This window comes from Lucilia cuprina, chromosome 4 (genome assembly GCF_022045245.1).
Source record: "Lucilia cuprina isolate Lc7/37 chromosome 4, ASM2204524v1, whole genome shotgun sequence".
NCBI classification, from domain to species: domain Eukaryota; kingdom Metazoa; phylum Arthropoda; class Insecta; order Diptera; family Calliphoridae; genus Lucilia; species Lucilia cuprina.
In genome coordinates, this window is record NC_060952.1 from 50,389,924 (window position 1) to 50,414,054 (window position 24,131).

Below are 24,131 nucleotides of genomic sequence, written 5' to 3' on the forward strand. Positions count from 1 at the left end.
TTATTTTATTATTTGTTAGAGTCCGACCGAACTACAAATTTCGTTCGATACCGAACACCGAACCCGAACTTCGGTAAATTTGAAAGTTCAGCCGAACCCGAACTTTGTTCGGTTTTCAAAGTTCGGTGAACACGAACTTTTTTCTTAAATGAAAAACTTATTTAGGATTAAAAAGTAACAAATTTATAACATTTAAAACCAAAATATGATCATCCGGAAGATTTATTGTATAGGGTCTTTAATTAGCAATTGGGTCAATTATCAACTAATTCCGAATTCCAGAGAGTGATAAACTTCTAATAACAAACCACTTTTATTTTAGGTTTTTTAACTATTTATAGGCAATGATATAATTCTTTGTTAGAGCACGCAGAGAAAAAACATGGTTGTGGTTAAAATTATGATTGTAGTCTAAACATATTATCGCCGTTGTAACAATTTTAAAATATCATATTATCATTAAATACCGTCAAAATATTTCATCATGATATTTTTGTATTTATCATAATATTGTTATACATGATGATATTATGATCCAAGGTGATTAAAATTTCGTTTTAAATATGTATCGAAATCAAAATGAATTTTATCGAATTAGTAAAATTAGTTTCTAAAAAAATAAAAAATATATGTATATATGTATATTCTTAACACAATTCGCTTTCACTTTGCCGATTTATATGAAATTTTACTTCATAAAAAAATTAAGAAGAATTTCATAAAAATACTGGTATTTTTAAGCCTGTTATGAACGTTAGTCATTTTCTAAAGCGAACCTTTGGAAATGTCCAAATATAAACCAATTTTGTCAATTTTTAATACAAATCAAACAGCAAGAATAGTTTAGATCATATAGTTCTTTTAAGAGACTGACAATCTGATTGATTGACAGACATGTCTAGATCGTTTGAGAATAAGAACTTAGAAAATTTCAATGTTACAAATGAGATCAAAAATTTATAGTCGAAACTAGGTAAATAAAGATTTTTTAAAAAGTTCGGCATTCGGTCAAAATTTCGCCGTCTGTCTGTTGAAATCAGTTTTTAGAGGACCCCAGATATCTGCGAGATCCGAATCTTCAATAATTCTATTAGACATGCTTTCGAGAAGATCGCTATTTAAAATCAGAAAAATCGGTCGGTAAATAACGAAAATATGAGCAAAAATCCGAGACAACCTCTGAAAATTTCATCAAAAAATTTTTATAAAAGCAACAACAACACTGTATATAGAAAAAGATGTACACGTGTGTGTGTAGATGTATTTGGTTTTATTCAGCTGTGTATTTTCTACTAAAATACACAGCAAAAAAATATGATTTGCATTTTTTGTTAAAATAAAATAATTTTCCCTTTTGTTTTGCAAATATATTTTTTAATGAATAGAAAAAAGTACTTAAAACGTTTTCAATTATATGAGAGTAGATTGTGAGTTATTATACAGCAATTTTCATGCGAATAATGTAAGTTTGAAATTTAAAACTAACACAAATTTTTTCCAAGTGCTTTTTAAAACAATTTTTCTTACGATAAACAAAAACAAAATCTACGTTTCCTCAATGTTTACCAGCAATGAATATGAAAGTGTTGTTGTTTTACTCTTGCTTGTATACTGTTAAGAACAACAACAACGTATTGCTAGTATTAAGCGCATATAAGTGTATAGAAAACACACTGTCTATAGCTAAGCGCATTTACAAAAACAAAAGAGTACCAAGCGCATAGGGCTTGGGCACCCTTGGTTTGGATGCTGTTGGCGTCATTGCGTTGTTATTTTTGTTTTTCTGTGTTTTTCGTTATGTATGTTTAGATGTCTGTTGGTTTAGATGCCTTGTGTATTTTGTGTTTTATTTCGTTTAGCGTTGCTGTTGTTGTTCTTTTTGTTTAGCTTTTGATGTAATAATAATGTAGTCGGGAAAAAATTTAAAATTTATAAAAGATGTTTAAAATACACTATGGTGAAGGGTATATAAGATTCGGTACAGCCGAATATAGCACTCTTACTTGTTTAATTTTAATTGGATTAAAATATTTTATAAAATAAAGAAGCATTTTGCTATATAAAATAAAATAAATAAATAAATAAATAAATAAATAAATAAATAAATATGTATGTATGTATATAAACATGCATACATACCTACAAACAAACATACATACATATGTATGTATGTTTGTTTGTAGGTATGTATGCATGTATATATGTTTGAATAAGAATGATATGTATTTAAACAATTATTCAACTAACCCATAAAATGGAAGAGCCCAACAAAATTCCAAATATTTGCGCATTAATTTACGAGTAGTTGCAGTTTGTGGCACACGTTTGAACTGTTCTAAGAGACGAACTTCTGCTGAATTTTTTCGACTTACGGGAAGCCATGACCAACTTGAATTTTTGGCAACATGTTGAGGCAAAAATCTTGTTTGATTTTCTCTAGAAATAAAATTATGCAAATTAAAGGAGTCAATCAAACTACCGTTGAAAAACAAACGACTGTTAAAAAAACTTACCTAAAAAAACTAACCGTATGAGTATGTGAATTAAAGGGACCCAATTCGATGCGAGCTTGTATACCACCTAACATTAACGAATGTACAGACTCCATTATATATCGTCCGGATAATACATTATGTTTTGCTTCTTCATATAACAATTCCAGTATTCGATGATCTCTAAAAAAAACAAAAATATTAACAATTAACACAAGAATTTTTTAATTATAAATTAATTAAATATGCAGCAACGTTTCATTTTTCATTGCTAAAGGCATTGTTAGACTACAATACTGAGTATTAACATAATTCAAATTAAACAAATAGGAAAGTATAGTCGGGCATGGGCGACCATATAATACCCTACACCATGAGTATATTTTTAAAATTTTTATTTTTCATAAAGAAATTTTTATGCTGAATTTTACCTTAATTCCAAAGTATTTAAGCAATTTATTGATAAAAAAAAACAAATTTTTTTAAATGATGCATTATATAGGAGTATAGCTCAAATATGGGTCCTCGGTAAATTTGGGAAAAGGATGTTTTAAATAACAGTTTGTTTTGTTAAGTTCCATTGAGATACAAATGGTTACAAGTCAATTTTAGACGTTTAAGACATTTTTTGAATGGCGGTTTGTATGTGGGCTAGGGTCATTACGAAAATCTGCAGTGTTATTTATACTTATATAAAACTTATTTGAGCCAATTTTTAGAGAGATAATAGTATATTTGACGTAATTATGGCATAAAAAGCCCAAATCGGGAGGTACGGTTGTATGAGGACTAGGTGAAATAATGGATCGATTTCAAACATTTTCAATAGGCTTCGTCTCTGTGCAAAAAAAAAACATGCTTTGTCCAAACTTCAACAAATTATCTTGAAAATTGCGGCCTGTAGCTTGCGCACAAAGTTTACATGGACATGTGAATTATAAGATTTGAATTGTTTACTTTTTTATTTAAATTATGTAATACTGTTGCCAATTAAATTGTCATGAACTGCATTACCGTAATATTATAAACATATTATTGTTAAGTAAACCCTTTTTAGTACGAAGAATGAATTGTCAAATGCTTGTAATTATTAGCAGAATTGCCATTTTTGGATAAATCTTAAGCCATATAGTAGTACATATAGGCGAAACTGAAGGGGTTTTCAAAGAAAAATTTTTATTCTCTTCACACAGACGAGAGAATAAATCAAAATTGTGAGAACTAAACGCACTCACTAAACATCAAATTTTCTTCGCAAAATTGCGCAGATATTACCACCTTTTAGTTTTTCTCATCACTTAAACTTAATGTTTATTATTTTTTTCAACACTTTTCATTTATTTAAAACCCCGAAAATAATTTATATTTTACAAACGAAAAAAAATATTTTTTATTCTTTAACATTTTATTTTAATTAAAATTCAAAAATGAAAAGCTATACACATATAGTAGTATATAGGCGAAACTAATTGTCAAGGACTTAAGTCCCCTGTCAAAGACGTAACTGGTGAGATTGGATTCCGAAGAAACATCAAACTGACCACCCAGTACATAGTCCTGCGGGCAACTGGCCACCCGTAGTACCTGATTATGTAGTTCTCTGGTTAGACCTTTTTTCAATTTATGCAAGAATTAAGCCAGGCAGTAAACTGTAAACACCAATTTATAGTCCCTGCCGACTAAAGGTATTGTCAGACCCTATCTACTCCCGTATTGCAATACACCAAGATGGGATCTGTCATCACCCGGGGGGCATATTTATGGATACTAGAGTATATAAAGGGAGCTCCGCTTCCAAAATTTCCAATATTAATATTTTTTAAGATTATATGTGGCTTCACTGGATTCCTTAAACTTATAAAGATATTTAAAAGTACTCTCCTTTCTTCTTTCTAGAAGATGTGTTCTTTACTTTTTATGTTTTGTTTTTTGCTTTGTTTGTTATTTAGTTCAAGCATACGTGCCCAGCTAGCATTTTTTGAAATTTTTGATCACATTCGAGTCATTTATGACTCTTCTCCACGATTAAAATGATCATATACGCGCTCATTTTCTGATCATAATCATTCATTCGTCGGGAGAAAATGGTACCCTACCCGCGACTCATCTAAATGAGACATTTATGAGCATAGATAATACACATAGATTGCCAACTCAAGCTTTACCACGAAAAAAAAGAGCTTTCTCTCTTCACACTTATATGTTCTGTGTGAATTCAACACAAAGCTACAACAACAAATATTCAATATTTCAGGTCCAAAATTCGCACAAAAAAATGATTCGGACACAATTTTTATAACACAAACACATATTATTTATTTTTTTACAATTGTTTTAATATATTTTCTTTATCGAAATCTTTTCAATTTTCACAAACCAAAAAATTATTTTTTCAATTGTTTGACATTTCATTTTTTGTTTTTCTAATTTCAAATTGAAGGTACAGAGTAGCGTTTCTTAGTAGTAAACAAATATATCCCAGGAAAAACTTACATTGAAAAGTAATGAGTTAAAAAGCTAATAAAACCTCTTTGCACTACTTCTTTATTAGCAATTTGAGTCATTATTTTAACACGGTGATGTCATTGGAGGCAAGTACTTCTACGCTCGCTTACAAATAGGGAGTTAAAGAAGTACTTGCAATTTGTCTTACAAAACAGTTGTTGAGTAAGTTGTTTTATTTTTAATAATAAAAAGAGCCAGCTAGAATACGAACCAGGGACTTCGGTTTGTCAGTCAAATGTTCTACTCACTGCACCAATGCTTAGCTATTTTATTGCGCGTCAAATAATGGTTTTCACATACAAAACTAATTTTGTTTTCTTTTTTGTGAAACACAATTTCTAACACGCAATTGAATAAAATGTGCCAACAAAATTACAAAGCCGAAAATAAAGTACTTCTATATCAGATTAGAAGAAAGTCATTACTAGAGTACTTCTAAGTAATGCTGACGGGAAGTAGTAGTCATTGAAAAGTAAGTGGTTAGGGAAGTACTACCCATTACCGAGTTTTTGCTGGGATGATAATCCAAGAAATTAAAGATTTTTATATTTTAACAAATATAGAATGCATGAAAAATATTATCATGCTTTTATTAATGTATTAATTTAAGAAAATTAATGCAATAAAAACATTGTAATATTATTTCGACCGATTTTATACAACTACGTGGGCATTGTATGTGTGGTAAAAAGCTTTTATACACTAACACTTCTAAAGAAAATTTTAATAATACATATTTAGAGTTAGGTTTTTTTTGACAGCTGAGTTAGATTTTTTCCGGGAGAGTTGGCCTTCTACGGTAATATTCTTTGTTTATGAGCCCCACTTCTGATCAATTATGACTCATTTTTAAATCTTTTTTGAGTCATTAATGAGCCAAATAACTTGTCGTTTTTGAGTTATTTTCGAATCATATTATAGTCATTTTTGAATCTTTTCTGAGTAATTTTTATGTTTTTTACAGACAAATACAATACAACAGAAAACAGTTTTTGATCTTCCGACTGCGCGAAATTTAACTACAAACTAAATTTTTAAACTATTATATTTCAAACATCTGGGTGACCTATTTATAATTGGTATACATTTTGTTGTTGTTTTTTTCAAATAAATCAGATTTTAATCATTAATTCGAAATATTTAGACTTAGTTTAGCGATTAGTCGCCCAACTATCTTCCCTAGAAGACCATTAACCATATAAAATTATAATTAAAGCATAATATAATTTCAATTTTCTTGACAGAAAATCGACTTTATAAATATCACACAAATTCAAATACTTATGCATTTAATTTTATTAATTTTAATTTAATTTTATAAACGAAATGAGAATTATATCAACTTATTTTAGGCCACACAAAATGTTTTGCTAACTCTTCCAAAAGAGTCTTTTCTGAGCCCCATTTCTAACCAGTTTCGACTCATTTTTGAATCGTTTTTGAGTCATTTTTAAGTGTAAGTTTAGCTATTTCATTAAAACAAAAACAATAACAAAAGAAACAATTTTAGATCTTCATACTGCTTGAAATATGACCACAAAATAAGTTTTTAAAACCATCATATTTTAAACACCTGGATGATCAATTTATGATTGCAATATATTTTGTCATTGTTTTTCAAATATTCAGTTTTCAATCATATATGCGGATCATTTTCGAGTCAGTTTTTAAGCGCTCAACTTATTAATCACTTTTAGGTCATCAAAAGGAGTCATAAATGACTCAGTTTACTGATTAATCATCCAACAATCTTCCAAATGCTAGCTGGGGTACGTGTGACTTTTGTTTGTATGTATTAGTAACAGTTTTTAATGCTTATATCTCCCAAAATTCTGAACCGATCTCATTAATATATATCTTGTGCACATCTGCGAACAAATACCTTTAAAATGACATACCTTTGGACAAGATCAGATGTATACTGTAAGAGTAAAAGGGGTCACAAAAATCGCTTTGCCTATTAATTATATAGATATGTAAATGTGTTACAAATAAATGTATTAGCAAAGTGAAAAATTTAGTTCCTTTAAAAATCGCCATATAAAAAATTACAAGTTCTATATATATAAAATTAAACAATTAAGAAAGTATAGTCGGGCGTGGCGATACCATACGATACCCTTTACCAGTTATGAATATTAAATGTAATTTATTTTTCATAATAAAAAATTTATCTTCAATATTACATTGTTCCGATACATTTAAACCAGACGTCGGTGCCAGTATTGTTCTGACAACGAATACAAGAAATAATATTCATACAACATGATCGCAGACTTCTAAACAAGAGAATTAAAAATACAAATATTTTATTTAGTTTAACATTTAACAAAGCTGGCTGACGTCGCTTTGTTAAATAAATTGCAAACAAAACTTGAAAAAAACAAAACCATCTTTGCAAAACAAGAAAATAATTAACAAAACAACATTCACCCTAAATAATTTTCTAGAGCGCATAACAATAAAAGTAAATAATTTCATCTAGTTTACTTCTTTTTTTGTACATTTGAATTTTAAATCTTGTTTCTATGTGAAGAAATTATCATTCTTATGTTCATAGTCCCATTTTACAGTAATGCAATTTAATCTTTAAAATTGAAAAAAGCCATATATTTTTTTCAGTGAAGTTTAATTGAAAAAATGTCAACAGTGTGTGTGTGTAGTGGTGATTTTTTTTTATCTGCCTCTCTAAACACAGGTGTATGATTTAAACAATTTATGGAGAAACTAATTTTCTGAAAGAGGCTTTATATGGGGGCTAGGGGCAAATATGGACCAAGCCCTATATAATTTTGTGAATATATTTATATTTACTTAATATTTTATTATGCTGAATTTCATTTTGGACATTCAAGTAATTTTCTGAAGGGGACTTTATATGGGAGCTAGGGTCAAATGGGACACGATCTTTATGAAATTTGGCAGGGTCATCAAGACTTCTATAAAGCTTAGTTGTGACGCATTTTATCGATATACCTGTAATTTATGTAATTTTTAAAAATAATCGTGTAAAGTTGTTTGTCTTTTATTGATGTTGCCGGATAATCGAATCACGGATAATCAAGGCCCTACTGTAATTTATTTTCTTAATAAACTACTTTATTTACTCAAGTGATACTTAAAAAAAATCACAGTGAAATTTTTATTAATATTAAAAATTGTGATAACTTGTGCTGATATTTTTCTCGAGGGTAAAAATTAATAAGAATACTTTGTGTTGTTCTCTTCATTTAAACATTTTGTTGTTGCTTAAAGTCAAATCAAATTAAATACAGTCCATTGCAAAAAATATTAACAATTAAAATAAAGAACAATAAAAATAAAAAACAATATTTACAACACAAAGTTATTATTTAATTTAATTAAAAAACTTAATATAGAAAATAATAAATTTAAATAAATTTTTTTCCAAAATTATTAAAAAGCAGAAAAATAAATTTGTTATTATTTTAATCCCATTCTAATTAACCGTGAAAAAGAGTTGCCATCGCGTTTTTTATTTTTTTTAGAAAATCAAGCAACAAAATAATTTTTTTAAATAAATTTCATACGGATTTTTTTAAACCCAATTACCGAATATTGTTATGTCGTCATTATTTTTAAATAATGAAATAAATGTAATTAAAAGCTAAAAATAACAGTTTTAAATAAATCAATTGTCTTTTTAAAAAATTATTTTCCCTATAATTACACAATAACATTGCCAACAGTAAAAGCTCATTAAATAAATATGAAGCGAATACACTTTTAAACGTACACATTTATAAAATTTGAAAATAAAAATTTAACAATTAAATTTTATACATATGTATATACATATGTATCTTATCTCTATATCTTAATATTTATATATCTTAATATTTAATCTTTGTGTGAAAACTCTATTTCTTGAAACTTGTTTCATTATTCTTACATACATTTTATTTTTATTTATTCTTCATACATTTTATTTTTATTTTATCTATTATCAAAAAGAAAATCTAATTATATTTGAAATATTCTAAGAATAAAATTAATAAATAATAAATGGTATGATTTTATAATAATAAAAAAAGAAATGAAAATAAAAAGGATAATATGAAAAGTGATCCCAATTTTAGGAAAATTTTTTGTATATGTAAATGAAATTTCACCTCAAATTTTTTATGCGTTTTTTGGGAAAATTTTAAATTTTCAAAAATTTTACATTTTTATTAAATTTAAAAAAGTGGCCTAAAATACACAAATTGGGGTATTTTTTCATCCACAATTTTGGGATCCTATTTCATTTCTTCTTCAAGAACTTCAAAATAATGAATTTTGAAGTATTTGTCAAATTATGCATATAATAACAACTAAAATCTAAAGAAAATTCCCGTGATTGATGATATATATCATCCCCTGGCTTCATAGAATATACACGCTTAGCCTCTCTCTCAACCATGTTCAGGTAAAAAGGAGAAACGTTACGGTCGTTGTTATTCCTAAAGCTGGTTCTAAAATGAACTGCGGCGTTGGTTCTGGTGTCTTCTGTAAAGAAGCTGGGGTAAATTTTAATTTTAAAGAAATCTTTTTTGTACTGATTCATCCATTGTGTTTAGTTGACACTCTAAACATAAATTAATAAATAGATACGAAATTGAGCATAAGAAATATTACTCTCTCTCATGTACAGGTTCTGTGTGAATTTAATACAATTGTATGAAAATTTTTATTTTTGTTTACATAAAATAACAAAAATATGAAAGTACAAAATGTATCCGAATACATCATACCCTACCACATTGCGAGTAGGTAGCAATAAGTTATTTAGTTATTTTTATACCCTCCACCACCATCAGTGGTGATAGAGGGTATATATAACTTTGTCATTCCGCGTGTAACACCAAGAAATATTCATCTGAGACCCAACAAAGTATATATATTCTTGGTCCTTATGAAATTCTGAGTCGATTTAGCTATGTCCGTCTGTCTGTCCGTCTGTCCGTCTGTCTGCCTAAAACACGCTCACGTTAAAACTAAGCCAAGGACATCAACCAAATTCACCGAAAATATTTGTTGTTCTCCTAAGCAGTTTGGTATTGAAAATGGGCAAAATCGGTTCACATCGGGAAAAGTTATGAATCAAAATTTAAAACAACCACGAAAAAAATGAGCATTTTTTACACATTCTGATGTAATTTTCTCGAAAACTATGCAAGATAATTCCATAAAAATCGGCATACATTTGTTTCCGCACAAAGGCTTAAGATCTGTGGAAAATCGCCAGAATCGGTAAACAATTTCATATACCTCCCATACAAAAGTACATATTCCCGGAAATTTGGTTTTTTGTTAATAACTTCCGTCGTTATGTCGATATCTTCACAAAATTTTAGAAATTTAAATTTTATGATAATAGAATTTATTCAGAGGAAAAATTTTTTGGATGGGTCCATAATTGGTCATAGCTCCCATACAAAGTCCCATTCCGAAAATCACTTAAACGCGCATAACTCATTACTAAATTAAGATATCGATAAAAAATTTGGTACATGTATTGTTCTTATATACAGAAATATTACAATGAAAGCTTTTTTGGATCGGTCCATAATTGGTCATAGCTCCTATACAAGGTCCCCTCCCGAAAATCACTTAAACTCGCATAACTCATTACTAAATCAAGATATTGATATAAAATTTGGTACATGTATTGCTCTTATATACATAAATATTACAATGAAAGCTTTTTTGGATCGGTCCATAATTGGTCATAGCTCCCATACAAGGTCCCCTCCCGAAAATCACGTAAACTCGCATAACTCATTAGTAAATTAAGATATCGATATAAAATTTGGTACAAGTATTGCTTTTATATACTGAAATATAACAATGGAAGTTTCTTTGGATCGGTCCATATTTGGTCATAGCTCCCATACAAGGTCCCCTCCCGAAAATCACTTAAATGCACATAACTCATTACTAAATTAAGATATCGATATAAAATTTGGTACAAGTATTGCTTTTATATACAGAAATATTACTATGAAAGCTTTTTTGGATCGGTCCATAATTGGTCATAGCTCCCATACAAGGTCCCCTCCCGAAAATCACTTAAACGCGCATAACTCATTAGTAAATTAAGATATCGATATAAAATTTGGTACAAGTATTGCTCTTTTATACGGAAATATTACTATGGAAGATTTTTTGGATCGGTCCATAATTGGTCATAGCTCCCATACAAGGTACCCTCCCGAAAATCACTTAAATGTGCATAACTTATTACTAAATTAAGATATCGATATAAAATTTGGTACATGTATTGCTCTTATATATAAAAATATTACAATGAAAGCTTTTTTGGATCGGTCCAAAATTGGTCATAGCTCCCATACAAGGTCCCCTCCAGAAAATCACTCAAACGCGCATAACTCATTAGTAAATTAAGATATCGATATAAAATTTGGTACAAGTATTGCTCTTATATATTGAAATATAACCGTGGAAGTTTCTTTGGATCGGTCCATATTTGGTCATAGCTCCCATACAAGGTCCCCTCCCGAAAATCACTTAAACGCACATAACTCATTACTAAATTAAGATATCGATGTAAAATTTGGTACAGGTATTGCTCTTATATATAGAAATATTACAATGAAAGCTTTTTGGATCGGTCCATAATTGGTGATAGCTCACATAGAAGGTCCATTCCGAAAATCAGGTCCCCTCCCGAAAATCATTACTCAATTAAGATATCGATATAAAGTTTGGTACAAGTATTGCTCTTATATACAGAAATATTACAAAGAAAGATTTTTCCGATCGGTTCATATTTGGTCATAGCTCCCATACAAGGTCCCCTACCGAAAATCTTTTAAACGCGCATAACTCATTACTAAGTTAAGTTATTGATATAAAATTTGGTACAAGTATTCTTGTACCAAATTCATAGCTCCCATAGGTCCCTTTTAGAAAAACACACATACAAGGTTCCCTTCCGAAAATCAGAAAAAACGCACATAACTCATAACCAAATGTTTATATCCATACATTTAGCAAAACATTGCTCTTTTGTACATAAATTCATTATAAAATTGTTTTATGACCTGTCCATTTTTCGTCATAGCTCCCATACTAGGTCCAGAAAATCACTTAGATTCACAATATTTATTACCAAGTAGAATTCTGAAATATTGTCTTTATGTACATAATTGGTCATAGCTCCCATACAAAGTCATTTTACGAAAATCTCTTAAACGCACATTACTTATTACCAAATTAAGCTATTGATACATAATTTGGCAAAAATAATAGTTTTGTATACTTCTATTTCTCTTATACTAGGTCCAGCCCCTAAAAGCGCCTTAATCGTATTTAAAGAGCATTATCAATTTGTGTTGAACAAAATTTTGTGTTGAACAAAATTATATATGTATTTGTATTTTGAAAATCTATAAATCTTCCACACACATACAAACATGCAAATTACTAATTTTATAATATTCAATGAATCTTGGAATTGTAATAGATTTAACTTTTGGGATTTTTTCTATTAAAGACATGAGAAAACTTATTTCTACAAATATTTGATCAATTAGAAAAGTAATAACATAGAAGTAGCTGGTGGAGGGTATTTAAGATTCGGCACAGCCGAATATAGCACTCTAACTTGTTAATGTAGAAGTTATATTCAAGAGATTGATGTTTGCTTAATTAATTAATCAAAATTTCGTATATATAAAATTTGTTGAGTCGAATTTTATAAATACCCTATTCTTGTATAGCATGTACCGCTTACAAAAAAGTTCAATAGGCTAATTTATGGACGGATTACATCATTACATCGACGCAGGTGTTACAAACTTTAATACATAAACAAAATGCCGTTCCCATTAGTGTGGTGTAGGGTGTATTTTGACTGCATTTGGGCTGCTTTGAAATTAACAATAATCGTTCATATCAAGCGTTAATTTTAGCATTAGCACAATTCCTTGGGCAAAATAGCCCCTGCTGCTGCAATAAACACTGCTAAAAGTTATGTTTTTCCTATAAAATTATTGAAAACATTTTCAGAAAAAAAAACAAAATTTTCAATCGTTTTTATTTTTTTAATATAATTTTCAAGTGTCAATATTGACTCAACCCAGCAAACACAAAGAGTTTATTTAAAATTAAGAATAATTTTTAATGAAGATCTTTCTTACATTGGTCAACTGATATTGAATAAAAATGGCTAATTCAAAACATTATTTCATAAAATATCGAAATATAATATCAAACAAAAATATAAAAACTTTTTAAACGAAAGAGTTTGTGTTTGTTGGGTTGCATATTTTTCAACTAATACATTCTCACGACTTAGGTTTTTGACAGCAGACTTAGGTTTTGTCATACTCAGTTTCAGTTCTATGTATACCTTTTCTATGACTCTAAACACTCATCTACGTGGGAAATATATGTTGCAAATCGTATTGCAGAAATTCATCGTTTAACGCCAAATGCCATATGGAAACATGTCCCAAAATAATCCGGCAGACTTGAGAAATCGAGGTTGTAAACCTCAAGACCTTGTTCACAATTCCCTTTGGTGACATGGACCATCGTCGCTAACTAAACCATTGTCTGAGTGGCCTAAAAGAAATCCTTTAAAACCCCTGAATATCTAAAGAATATAGTATCAATGTATTCAGAAACTCAACAAACAGATATTCTTGAAAGATTTTCATTGTATAGCAAAGCCTTACGCGTTATCTGATATGTTTTTCAATTTATTAACAAATGTAAAAAAGTTAATTCCGCTATTCAAATCTCTCTAACTGAAGATGAAATGAAATTTTCAAAAAATAAACTATTTAGAAAAATACGAATGTTTCTTAAAATCTCAAGCTTTACCTAAAAAAAGTTCGCTAAAATCCCTTAATTCATTTATAGACTCGAACTCAATTTTACGAGTAAATGGAAGATTATCGCAATCATTCATTTTTGTAAACTTTATCTAAAAAATTTACACGAATTCTTATTTCATGCCGAATGTGGTCAAATGTACGAAAATCTACGTTTGTTAAAAGGTACGTCAGCGTATTCGTTTGCTTTAGAACCAAAGCTGTTCACTTAAAAGTACGCTGAGATCTGCCTTCATCACCATTTCAAGCTGCATTTTCTCGTTTCGTTGGGAGACGAGGACTACCCCAAAGGGAAGTATCTGATAACGGTAGAAACTTTCTAGGATCTAATAGAGAACTTTTACGATAATTTCCGTAAAAAGTTTCATACTTAATTTAAAATGAATTACTGGTGCTCAAAAATTCACATTTGAAGAATTCTCAACAATTATAACTCGAATTGAAGGCGTACTAAACTCTCGCCCAATCTCAGCTTTATCTGAAGACCCTTCAGATTTAACTGCTCTAACCCCAGGACCTTTCCTAAGAGGAGCCCCAATAATAGATCTCCCTGAATAAGAATTTCTAAATATATCTGTTATAAATAGGTTAGAAAAATGCATCATCAATTCTCTATTCGTTGGAAAAATTATAATCTTAAAACTTTACACAAACGCTCTAAATGGCAAAACTCTAGTACAAATATTAAAATTGGAGATCTCGTCGTTGTAATGGACGATCTACAGCCGCCTTACCAATGGCGTCTAGGAAGAATCGGAAAAACCTACACCAGACCTACAAACAAATGGAGCAATCTAAAAGAAGTTTTTTATAGTTATAATAACTCGATTGTTATTTTAATTCTATTTAAACAATATTGTTGTAACTGTAATAGGATGATCGAATCGGTTTTTCAAACGGTTTTAAAGTGTCGGTTTTTTCTAAATGTCGATTTTTCGAATATCGAAAACCGGTTTCGAATACTTTAATTTGCTTTGTATTCAAAGATTACTTAAACTAAATTTTGAGGTAAATAATAATACAGCCCGTCTAAATTTTAAAAATATTGGAGTCCAGGAACTAGAGTATAGTTTTCTAACGCACCTTTGGTTACACTTTTTTATTTTCCTAATTAATTAACAAATTTAATTTTTAAAATTTATTTGAATAACTATTTCCTAAAATTTTATCAATCTAAAAATTATATTTCAATTACAATAATTACTTGGCGGCTAAACTATTATTGATGTGTTGGAATGCCTATGAAAATTTTCTAAACAGGAATTTTAGGTAGGATTACATAGTCTCTTATAATTAACAGAAGTGTTTCACTTTTTTCCAATTTTTTCCAGTAAAGAAATAATGTAAATCAGGCGACTAAATCTATATTTATAATCTTTTAAATTTTAAAAAATAACTTTGGGTAATCAAATTTAAACAGAAACGTTATTTTTTCAAAATAAAATGAATTTTATTATTTATAATAAAACACCGGTTAACCGTTTTTCTGAATTTGAAAAATATCAACCGTTTTTTTTTTTTTGAAATGTCAACTATTCGAAAATCGGTTTTTGGAAAATGTCTAATAATCGATCACACTGTCCATTCAAATTATTACTTAAATTGCGTATGATTCACTGAAAAATAATTATTTTTTCAATAACTAAATAATGGTAACGATCAAAACCTATTATGTTACTAACAACCATTTAAACATACAAATAACCATTATATTTTATGTTGCTATATGTTATATATGTTATTCAGTTTAAAAAAGAGTTTAAAAAAGAGTACTAAAATAAGTTTTGCTAAAAGTTTGTTATTTCTAAAATTCATTTATATTTGGACATTTTCATCATTATCCGTCTCTCAATATAGTTTGATGAAATTTGCTGATTTTTTTTGTCGCCCAGAATATTGTTCTTTTTAAAAATATTATATTTAAATCAGTCAGGTCCTAATGAATATCAGGCCCTATACTAGTATTAGTAAAGATTGTCCATAAATCGTTTTAATGTGTGTTGTTAAATCCGACTTTCTTCTTATCTTTATCTGAATGCTTAATTACAAAACATCTTGTTTTATATTAGTCTAGCTTTGCTTTTGCAATGTAAATTCTTTCTCCAAAATTTTCAGATGGATTTAAAAGTTCTTCAAAATTTGCAAAATTTGAAGAAGATAGCTTTATTAGTTTCCCAGATAAACAAATTTTTGGAGGTGCAACGCTTCTATTGGTAGTTCGCCAATTTATTACCCAAACTGTTTATATGGATGTTAGAGTTCTTCGTGCAAAATTTTAACTCAAATAGTTTCCCAGATAGGCGAATTTTTGTGTTCAATTTATATGGGAGGTGCCACGCCCCTACTGCTAGTCCACCAGTTTTTTGTTCTAAATGTTCGTGTCGATAATAAAGTGGCTCCAAAAAATTTGAGGACTCTAGCTGTTATACTTTTACAGATATACTAATTTAAGTGGTGCCATGCCCACTGTGTTCATATGGATGTCAGTTTCTTAGATATGCGACTTTTAATATTGATTTTGAAGGTAGCCTTTAGTTCCTTCCAGACAATCGATTTTTTTCCTCAAATTTGGCCATTTAGTAATAAATTTTGAACTTTATCGTAAAGGAATCGCAATGTGCACAGAATAAGCATTTCAGAAAGATATAAAACACACAAATTGCTTGAAAACTTATTGTAAATTCTCCAGGTCATTAACGTGTCTCACAGCATATAAATTGGAAATGTGACAAAAAATGTACTTATTTTAGAGATACATTCTAAAAAACCGTTATTTTACCTTAAATATATTTATAATTTTCCGAATAATAGTTTTTGTCCGTATATGATAACGCGAACTTGTTGTCAGCTATGGTTAAAAAATTTTATTTTTTTCAACGGCCGTTTCAAATCTCCAATTTCAGTTTTTTTTAAACTTTGCTAAACAAATTTTAAAATTTTTAGAAGATCTCATGAGGATTTATGGATAACAGATAAATAAAACGGTGGAAAAATTAGATCAATAATTCTAACAGTTTAGCTGTACCTGCGAAAATCTCTTTTTTTGTAATATTTTAGAGTATACATACGTATTAATTCTTTACTGTTGCATATTTTAAACAAAGTATTTTCAAAATATTTAAGACCAGATAATATAAAATATATATTCCAAATTTTATTCAAGTCGGACATTCTTTACCGATATAATGTGGAGTTCAAAGGTCAATTTTTGCAAAATTTGTGAATTCTCAGTATACCAGTAAAAAACAAGTATGAATGTATAGTCGGGCGTAGCCGACTATATAATACCCTACACCTGTCAATATGTATGTTAGAAATGGGGATTATTTAAAAAAATAAAGCATTTGGTTTGTTTTTTTTTTAACTTTATTTCGGAGTATTTTTACTTTTATTTTGGCAAAAAAAAGATTTTTTTACAAGAGGGTTCAAAGGGGAGTAGGGTAAAATACGGCCCTATCCTTAAAAATGTTGGTAGAGGGAGTTAAGTCTTCTTCAATATTATTTATGTAGAATTTAAAAGTGTTATTAGTGTTTGTAAGTGAATTTTGACCTTTAATTCATTTTCTGAAGGGCAGTTTGTATGAGGGATAGGGTCAAATGAAGCCCGATCATTACAAAATTCGGTAGTGTCATTTAAAGTTCTATAAAACTAAGTTTTGTCGACTTTTGTTAACATAATAGATCATTTAAATTAATTATAAGTCAAAAGGCCCTATTTGGGTTTACGGTTGTATGGGGGCTAGTCGAAATAATGGACCGATTTTAACCATTTTCGTCCCTGGGCCAAAAGAAGCGTGTGTGCCAAATTTCATCTAATTATCTTCAAAATTGCGGTACCTTGCGCACAAGGTTTACATGGACAGCCAGCTAGTCAGCCGGACGGACATAGCTTAATTGACTCAGAAAATGATTCTAAGCCGATTGGTATACTTTAAGGTGGGTATTGGACGAATATTTTTCTATGTTACAAACATCAGCACAAACCCAATATACTCTCCCCACTAAAGTGGTGTAGGGTATAAATATCAGATGCTTACTTAATTAAAAAGCTTCCAAAATGCAATAATGTAAGGTTTAAATTAGTACTTTTGAGTATAAATACCAATTATTTTCTTTACTTAAATATAACTAAAATATGTTCCATTAAATATTGTTCAGAAAAAATTATAAGGACTTTCTTCATAAGGAGACCTTAAGAATTTTGAATGAATATTAAAGTATAATGTTATGAAACCACTTAAAACCCGGGCAACGCTGGGTATAAAAATCTAGGCAGTAGAACCTGTTTTAGCGATCATTTACGATCAATACGGGTGTTTTTATGATGCTACAGAAAATAAAAATATACATATGTATATACAATTCAGTTATTGTTTTATTCTTAAAATTTAAGTGTTGTGAAGAGAAAAAAAAGAGTACACCAACAAATAATATCTAAATGTAAAACAAAAGGTACGTATTGTATTTCGTAATAAATTTTTAAAATACATTAGAGTGAGGGGTATGCAATATTCCGCATAGCCGAATTTAACACAGCTATTTGATATACATATTTACACACTTACTATATTTATATCAGCCAAGCGCAGAAAGAGAAACTGTTATTGTAGTGGTGAGGAAATACTAAAAAAACACGAAAAATATTTCCTAATTACGCTTGTTATGGTCAAGTTTTATAACAAGTAAAATGGTAAATTTTACAAAAAAAAAACATATCCAAAGAAAACAAAAAATGGTTATTTCTTCACAAAATTTTGATTTTTGAATATAAAATGTTTAAAAACAAGTATTAAAAATATCGTTTTTATGTATTTTTATTATTATGCATTCCTAAAAAGTTTTTGGAGTGTATGAGTTTTTTGCAAGTTGCTCTCTTGTTGGCAAGTGGTGTTGTTGTTCTTACACGCTTTGTTTGCAATTTCTGAAACAAAGCGACATCAACCTACTTTGTTGAATGCTGTCAAGCAACTAAAGATAATTTTTGTAATTTTTACGTTCTTGCAATGAGTTTTATTTACGATCGGGTTATGTATGTGTGAATTGCCGAAAATCTTCGTAATCAGTACAATATGAACGCGCAACGCTGATTTATATGGACACAAAATCACAAAATAGTTTCTTATTTTTCATGAGATAGAGCTGAGTGATATTGAGGAAGAAGGGAGACGCTATGCTACATATTATCTTAATATAAGGTTTTGTATTTTATTTAAAGGCATTTTTATTTATTTATTTTATTAATTTATTTTTGATATTTTATATAAAATTAAAAACAAAATTATTAAAAAATATAAAAAACATGCGTTTTATTACATAAAAAAGCAAAAGGTTTTAGTAACGCATATATAGAATATATTCCATAATGCCTTATATAGGAGCAATAATGAAACGCATACATAAAGCACAGATCTAATAAAAAATAAAATACATGATATAAGTGCAACTAGTTGCTATTGCTTGCATCCAGCAAGCAGTATTTTTTGCTGGGATATCATGTCAAAATATTATTTATTTTTTGGCCATGTTTAATAAATATGACTTGAATTCTTAGTATAAAGTGTAATGTTGAAAATAATGTCTATAAAAGTAAAATAAACCCTTTTAAATACATGATACAAATTTAACCCCGAAGTTCAAAAAATCATAAAAATACTAAATATTAACCCTTTTAAATACATGGTATAAATTTAACCCCGATGTTCAAAAAATCGTAAAAATACTATCCATTTGAATAATGCTCTATATAATTAGAGGAATAACAGAATTATTAGCTTATGAATTAACACTTATAAATTAACACTTTTATACAGTATTTTAGGTATATTGGATCGAAAATCTACCATAAAAAAGGATTACATAAATTATCAGTTTCAAAAACAAAATTTTTCTTTTAAAAACTTGGGTATATTGGATCGAAAATCGTCCATAAAAAAGGATTACATAAATTATCAGTTTCAAAAACAAAATTTTTCTTTTAAAAACTTGAACTTTTGTGTTAAATTGTTCCCAAGTGCCTTAAAAGGTTAATATACCTTTTTTCACACTATTTTAAATACGATAAATTCCTGTCATTTTTGGTAAATATGACCGACAAATAAATATTATTTCGATATGGTGACCTTTGAACTCCACGGTTTATAGATTAAAAATTTCCGTTTTAATTAAACTTCGGATATATATTTTATACTATCAGGACTACAATATCCGCCAAGTTTAAATCGAAGGTAAAGCTAAAACTGTAAGATATATGTAGGTATGATCTAAATTGGAGATTTGAAACGGTCGTTGCATAAATCAAATATTTTCGACCATAGCTGAGAACAAGTTAGCGGTATCTTATAAGGGCAAAAACTAATATTCAAGTAATTATAAATATTTACTAAAAGTAACAAAATGTTTTTTAGATTATTTTTTTGTCAAATTTCGAAGTCATGTACTGTGAGACACGTTAATGGCCTGGGGAATTTGCAATAACTTTACAAGTTTTTAAGCCTAATTTTTTGTATGATATAGTTTTACAACCCAGCGAACAATTCTAGAGGGGAGGACGGGGAAAATTCGTAACTTCGTTTTTTTTGGAGAACTCTAATGTATATATTTTATACTAAATACTTACTTTATTTTTTCCTCGTCTCGCTTGGAGAAAAAAACATTTCGTTTCAACATAACCATAGGCTCGTCATACTTCTTTTCAATTGGGTTTCCATGACTAAACTTTTCCAGTAAATTAGGCCATGCTACTCGAACAACATAAGGTCGATGATGTGATTTAAGTTGAATTTCAAGAAGCGCACTTGTCATCCACAGACCAAATATACTTTGTGCTAATAATTTATTTGCTATTCCCAATTCTTCACAGCCAAGAGCAGCAGCTAGCATCACCTGTGATGGACATTGAGCAGTTCCCTCAATTTCCATATGCACAGCAACACGTGACATTAAATACACACAGGTTGGTATCACCTATATTGCGAAAATAAGATATGTACATTAAATTTATTGATTATTTTTAGTTTTTTTTTCTAAATATCAATTATCACGACGCCTATTTGCAAAAAATCGAAACTCAAGGTGAAAGTCCATACGCTGCAATTTACACACCATGCGTCATTTTGATATTTCTTTTAATGGTTTTTAACGCTAAGTTTTGTTTAAATTTGTTAATTGTTGCTGAAATTTATTTCAGAGAATGTAGGCCAAACGATAGCAATTTACTGGTAAAAGTTAATTTTTGATATGAGGTGAATAAAATTTTACTAGTTCATTGGGCTACATAAATTTCTGGCAAATGGAAATAAAAAATTTACAAAATCCTACACATAGAGTAGACTAGATAGCCAACTCTCTCCGAAAAAATCTAATCTCAAAAAGACCTAACTCTAAGCTTGTATTAGTAGGATTTTCTTTAGAATTATAATTAGTTTAAAAAATCTTTTTAACGCACATAAAATACCAACATAGTTGCACAAAATTGGTCGAAATATTAGTACCATGTTTTTATTGCATTTATAAGTGCATGATAATATTATATTTGCTAAAATGTAAAATTCTTTAATTTTTTCGATTTTCATAAATTTGTTTTCTACTAAAAAATAAAAATTAAAAATGTGTGTGTTATAAAAATTGTGTCCAAATCGTTTTTGTGCGAATTTTGGACTTGAAATATTGAATATTTGTTGTTTTAGTTTTGTGTTGAATTCACACAGAACATGTAAGTGTGAATAGTGAAAGCTTTTTTTTCGTGGTAAAGCTTGAGTTAGCAATCTATGTATTACACTATGCGACAAAAATAAATACCTGGGAAGTGATACTATTTTTCTGAAAGGTGGATCCGAGTAGAACATGAATGTGTTTTTGAAATTTGCCAAACACCTCCAAAATCTTAAGTTACGGGTAAAAATACGGGTTTTCCTACCTTTAAGCACTTATAAGTCAGTAACTTAGTGAAATCTGAAACGATTTTTAGTTTTTTACACGGAATTAAAAAGCAAAAACTGAAGCATATATAATGTCATATATAACGTTTGAGTAACCTGGAGAAATATGTGTGCATTCATCAAAAACAGATGAAGATGCTTTATATATATTGACCGATCCTCATACAATTTGGTGGAAGGGTTTAAATTTATATGGAAGTTATTTACGCTGAATTTCATCGTGATATTGATGTTATTAAGGAAATTATGGAATTAATGGCGTTTGCTTAAGGAGGAATAAATAACTTTTATATAAACAAATCCTTCCACCAAGTTTTTCGAAGATCGGCCCATATTTAAACCTATTCCCATATAAAGCATCCTTCAGAAAATCAGTTTTTGAATAATTTTGCATTAAGAAAAAGATCAATAACGTCGTCAATTGCTAACTGATTTTTTAAATCATAGTAACGTTTTTCTCCTGAATAAACTTGGATTTCTAGTCAATTAATAAATAAACATCTCCAAATTTGGACAACGGTGCAAAACTAACATAAAAAATATGTTTGCTGATGAAATACAAACATATCTCTCCACGTTACTTAAACGTTATATATGTCATTATATACTTAGGCCACAGCTTCTGCTTTCTAAATCCGTGAAGAAACTTAAAATCGGTTTAGATTCCACCGGTTTGTTCTACCGGCATGTTCTACTCGGATTCATCTTTCAGAAAAATAGTGTCTCCTCCAAGCTATTTCAAGTTTCGTTTATTTTGTCTCACTGTGTTATCTCTGTTCTAATTTATTTTATATAATTCTTTGTAAGTTAGTTTTCTTTTTTGTGCGCCAATCACGCCTGAACGGATGAACCTATTTTCTTCAATTTGGAACATAGATATATAGCGTCAGTAGGCTATATAAATTTCCAAAAATTGGACTAGATGGTGTAAAAAAAGTGTGAAATCGACGAAAAACGGTCAAAATTAATAATTTGTGCATAAAAAGTTATTTTTGGCTATTTTAATGTGAAAATATTTTTGATTTAGCATTCTAAAATATTAGAAATATGTATTAGCAAAGTTTCGTTGCGAAAGTTGGAACAGATCGGGTATCAATAATTGTGAAAAACTTTGAAAATCGGTACTATTGTACTTGAAAACTAAATTTTTTATATTCTTACGCGAAATTATTTTCGACATAGCTATCTAAAGTGTCAGAAATATGCATTGAGAAAGTTAGATCAGAAGGGGGAAATGGGCATAATTACTTAACCGGTAATTATGTGTAGTTTTCGGAGAAGTGCAAATACTTGAGAAGTATTTCGCTGTAATCATTAATTATTAAAAATCCGAAATTTTTTTTATTGCTTTGTTGCTAATTTTGAAGATATTTTTTTACCACTTAAGCCTAAAGAATTGTGAAAAGCCAGAAAATTATTGGTAAATTTTTTGAAAGTTCTTCTGAAATATATATTTTGAATGTAGATTTAAATTTCGACATATTAGTTTAGTAGGGGTAATAAGCAAAGTCAATATTAATTTCCATGAATTATTCTATAGATTTAATATTACAAATCATTTAAAATCTTGGGCAACGCCGGGTACAAAAAGCTAGTAACAAATAAATAAATGAAAACCAGAAATTTTAAAATTTACAATTTCATATCAAAATCCTTTTCATATTAAAATGATTTATTTATGAAATTTAAAGGGCGTAAAAAATTGTTTATTTGTATCGGATGCTTTAAATTTTCGGAATTAACAATCCCTATGTAGACTCTTTGAGGAGTTCTTACGTGCCAATTCCAATTGCAAATAACCATAAATATATCAAAATAATGAGATTTCCAATGCCCCATAACTTTAAAAAGCATAATGAAGAATGAGCTAAAATGAACACATATTTTTAATCAAATTTTATTAAAAACATGCATTGCAGAAAAATTTGGCTACAATAAATGCTAATATATCCATGCGGAAAGTAGAAAATGTTTATATATCAGTAGGGTTAAAATAGTATTCACAAAAACATGATTACATTTTTCATCAAACTTCTACGAAAACCAATTTAATTTCATGGGTAGTCCGCCAATTTATTACTTAAAATGTTTACACGGATGTTAAAGTTATTCATGCAAAATTTTAAGATTCTAACTGTATTAGTTTCAAAGATAAACAAATTGTTGTATTTAATTTATATGGGAGGTACCATGCCTCCCACATAAAATAATCATATTGACCCTAAAATGGCTCCCACAAAATTTTAGGACTCTAACTGTTACATTATCTCAAAATAAACGAATTTTTGTATTTAATTTATATGGGAGGTGCCGCTTCCCTCATGGGTAGTCCG

At 29.0% G+C, this 24,131-nt stretch overlaps 1 protein-coding gene across 4 annotated transcripts in view; it reads right to left on the reverse strand.

Moving 5' to 3' along the window:
* LOC111681978 overlaps nucleotides 1-24,131 on the reverse strand; it is a 256,570-nt gene that overhangs the window by 95,618 nt on the left and 136,821 nt on the right. For all 4 annotated transcript variants that reach the window (XM_046949038.1, XM_046949036.1, XM_046949037.1 and 1 more), the window contains exons 5-7: nucleotides 20,478-20,824; nucleotides 2,514-2,675; nucleotides 2,248-2,436 (exon numbers count right to left, since the gene is read on the reverse strand). In XM_046949038.1, the coding sequence (XP_046804994.1) occupies nucleotides 2,248-2,436; nucleotides 2,514-2,675; nucleotides 20,478-20,824 (698 nt within the window). The remainder of the gene's footprint in view (nucleotides 1-2,247; nucleotides 2,437-2,513; nucleotides 2,676-20,477; nucleotides 20,825-24,131) is intronic.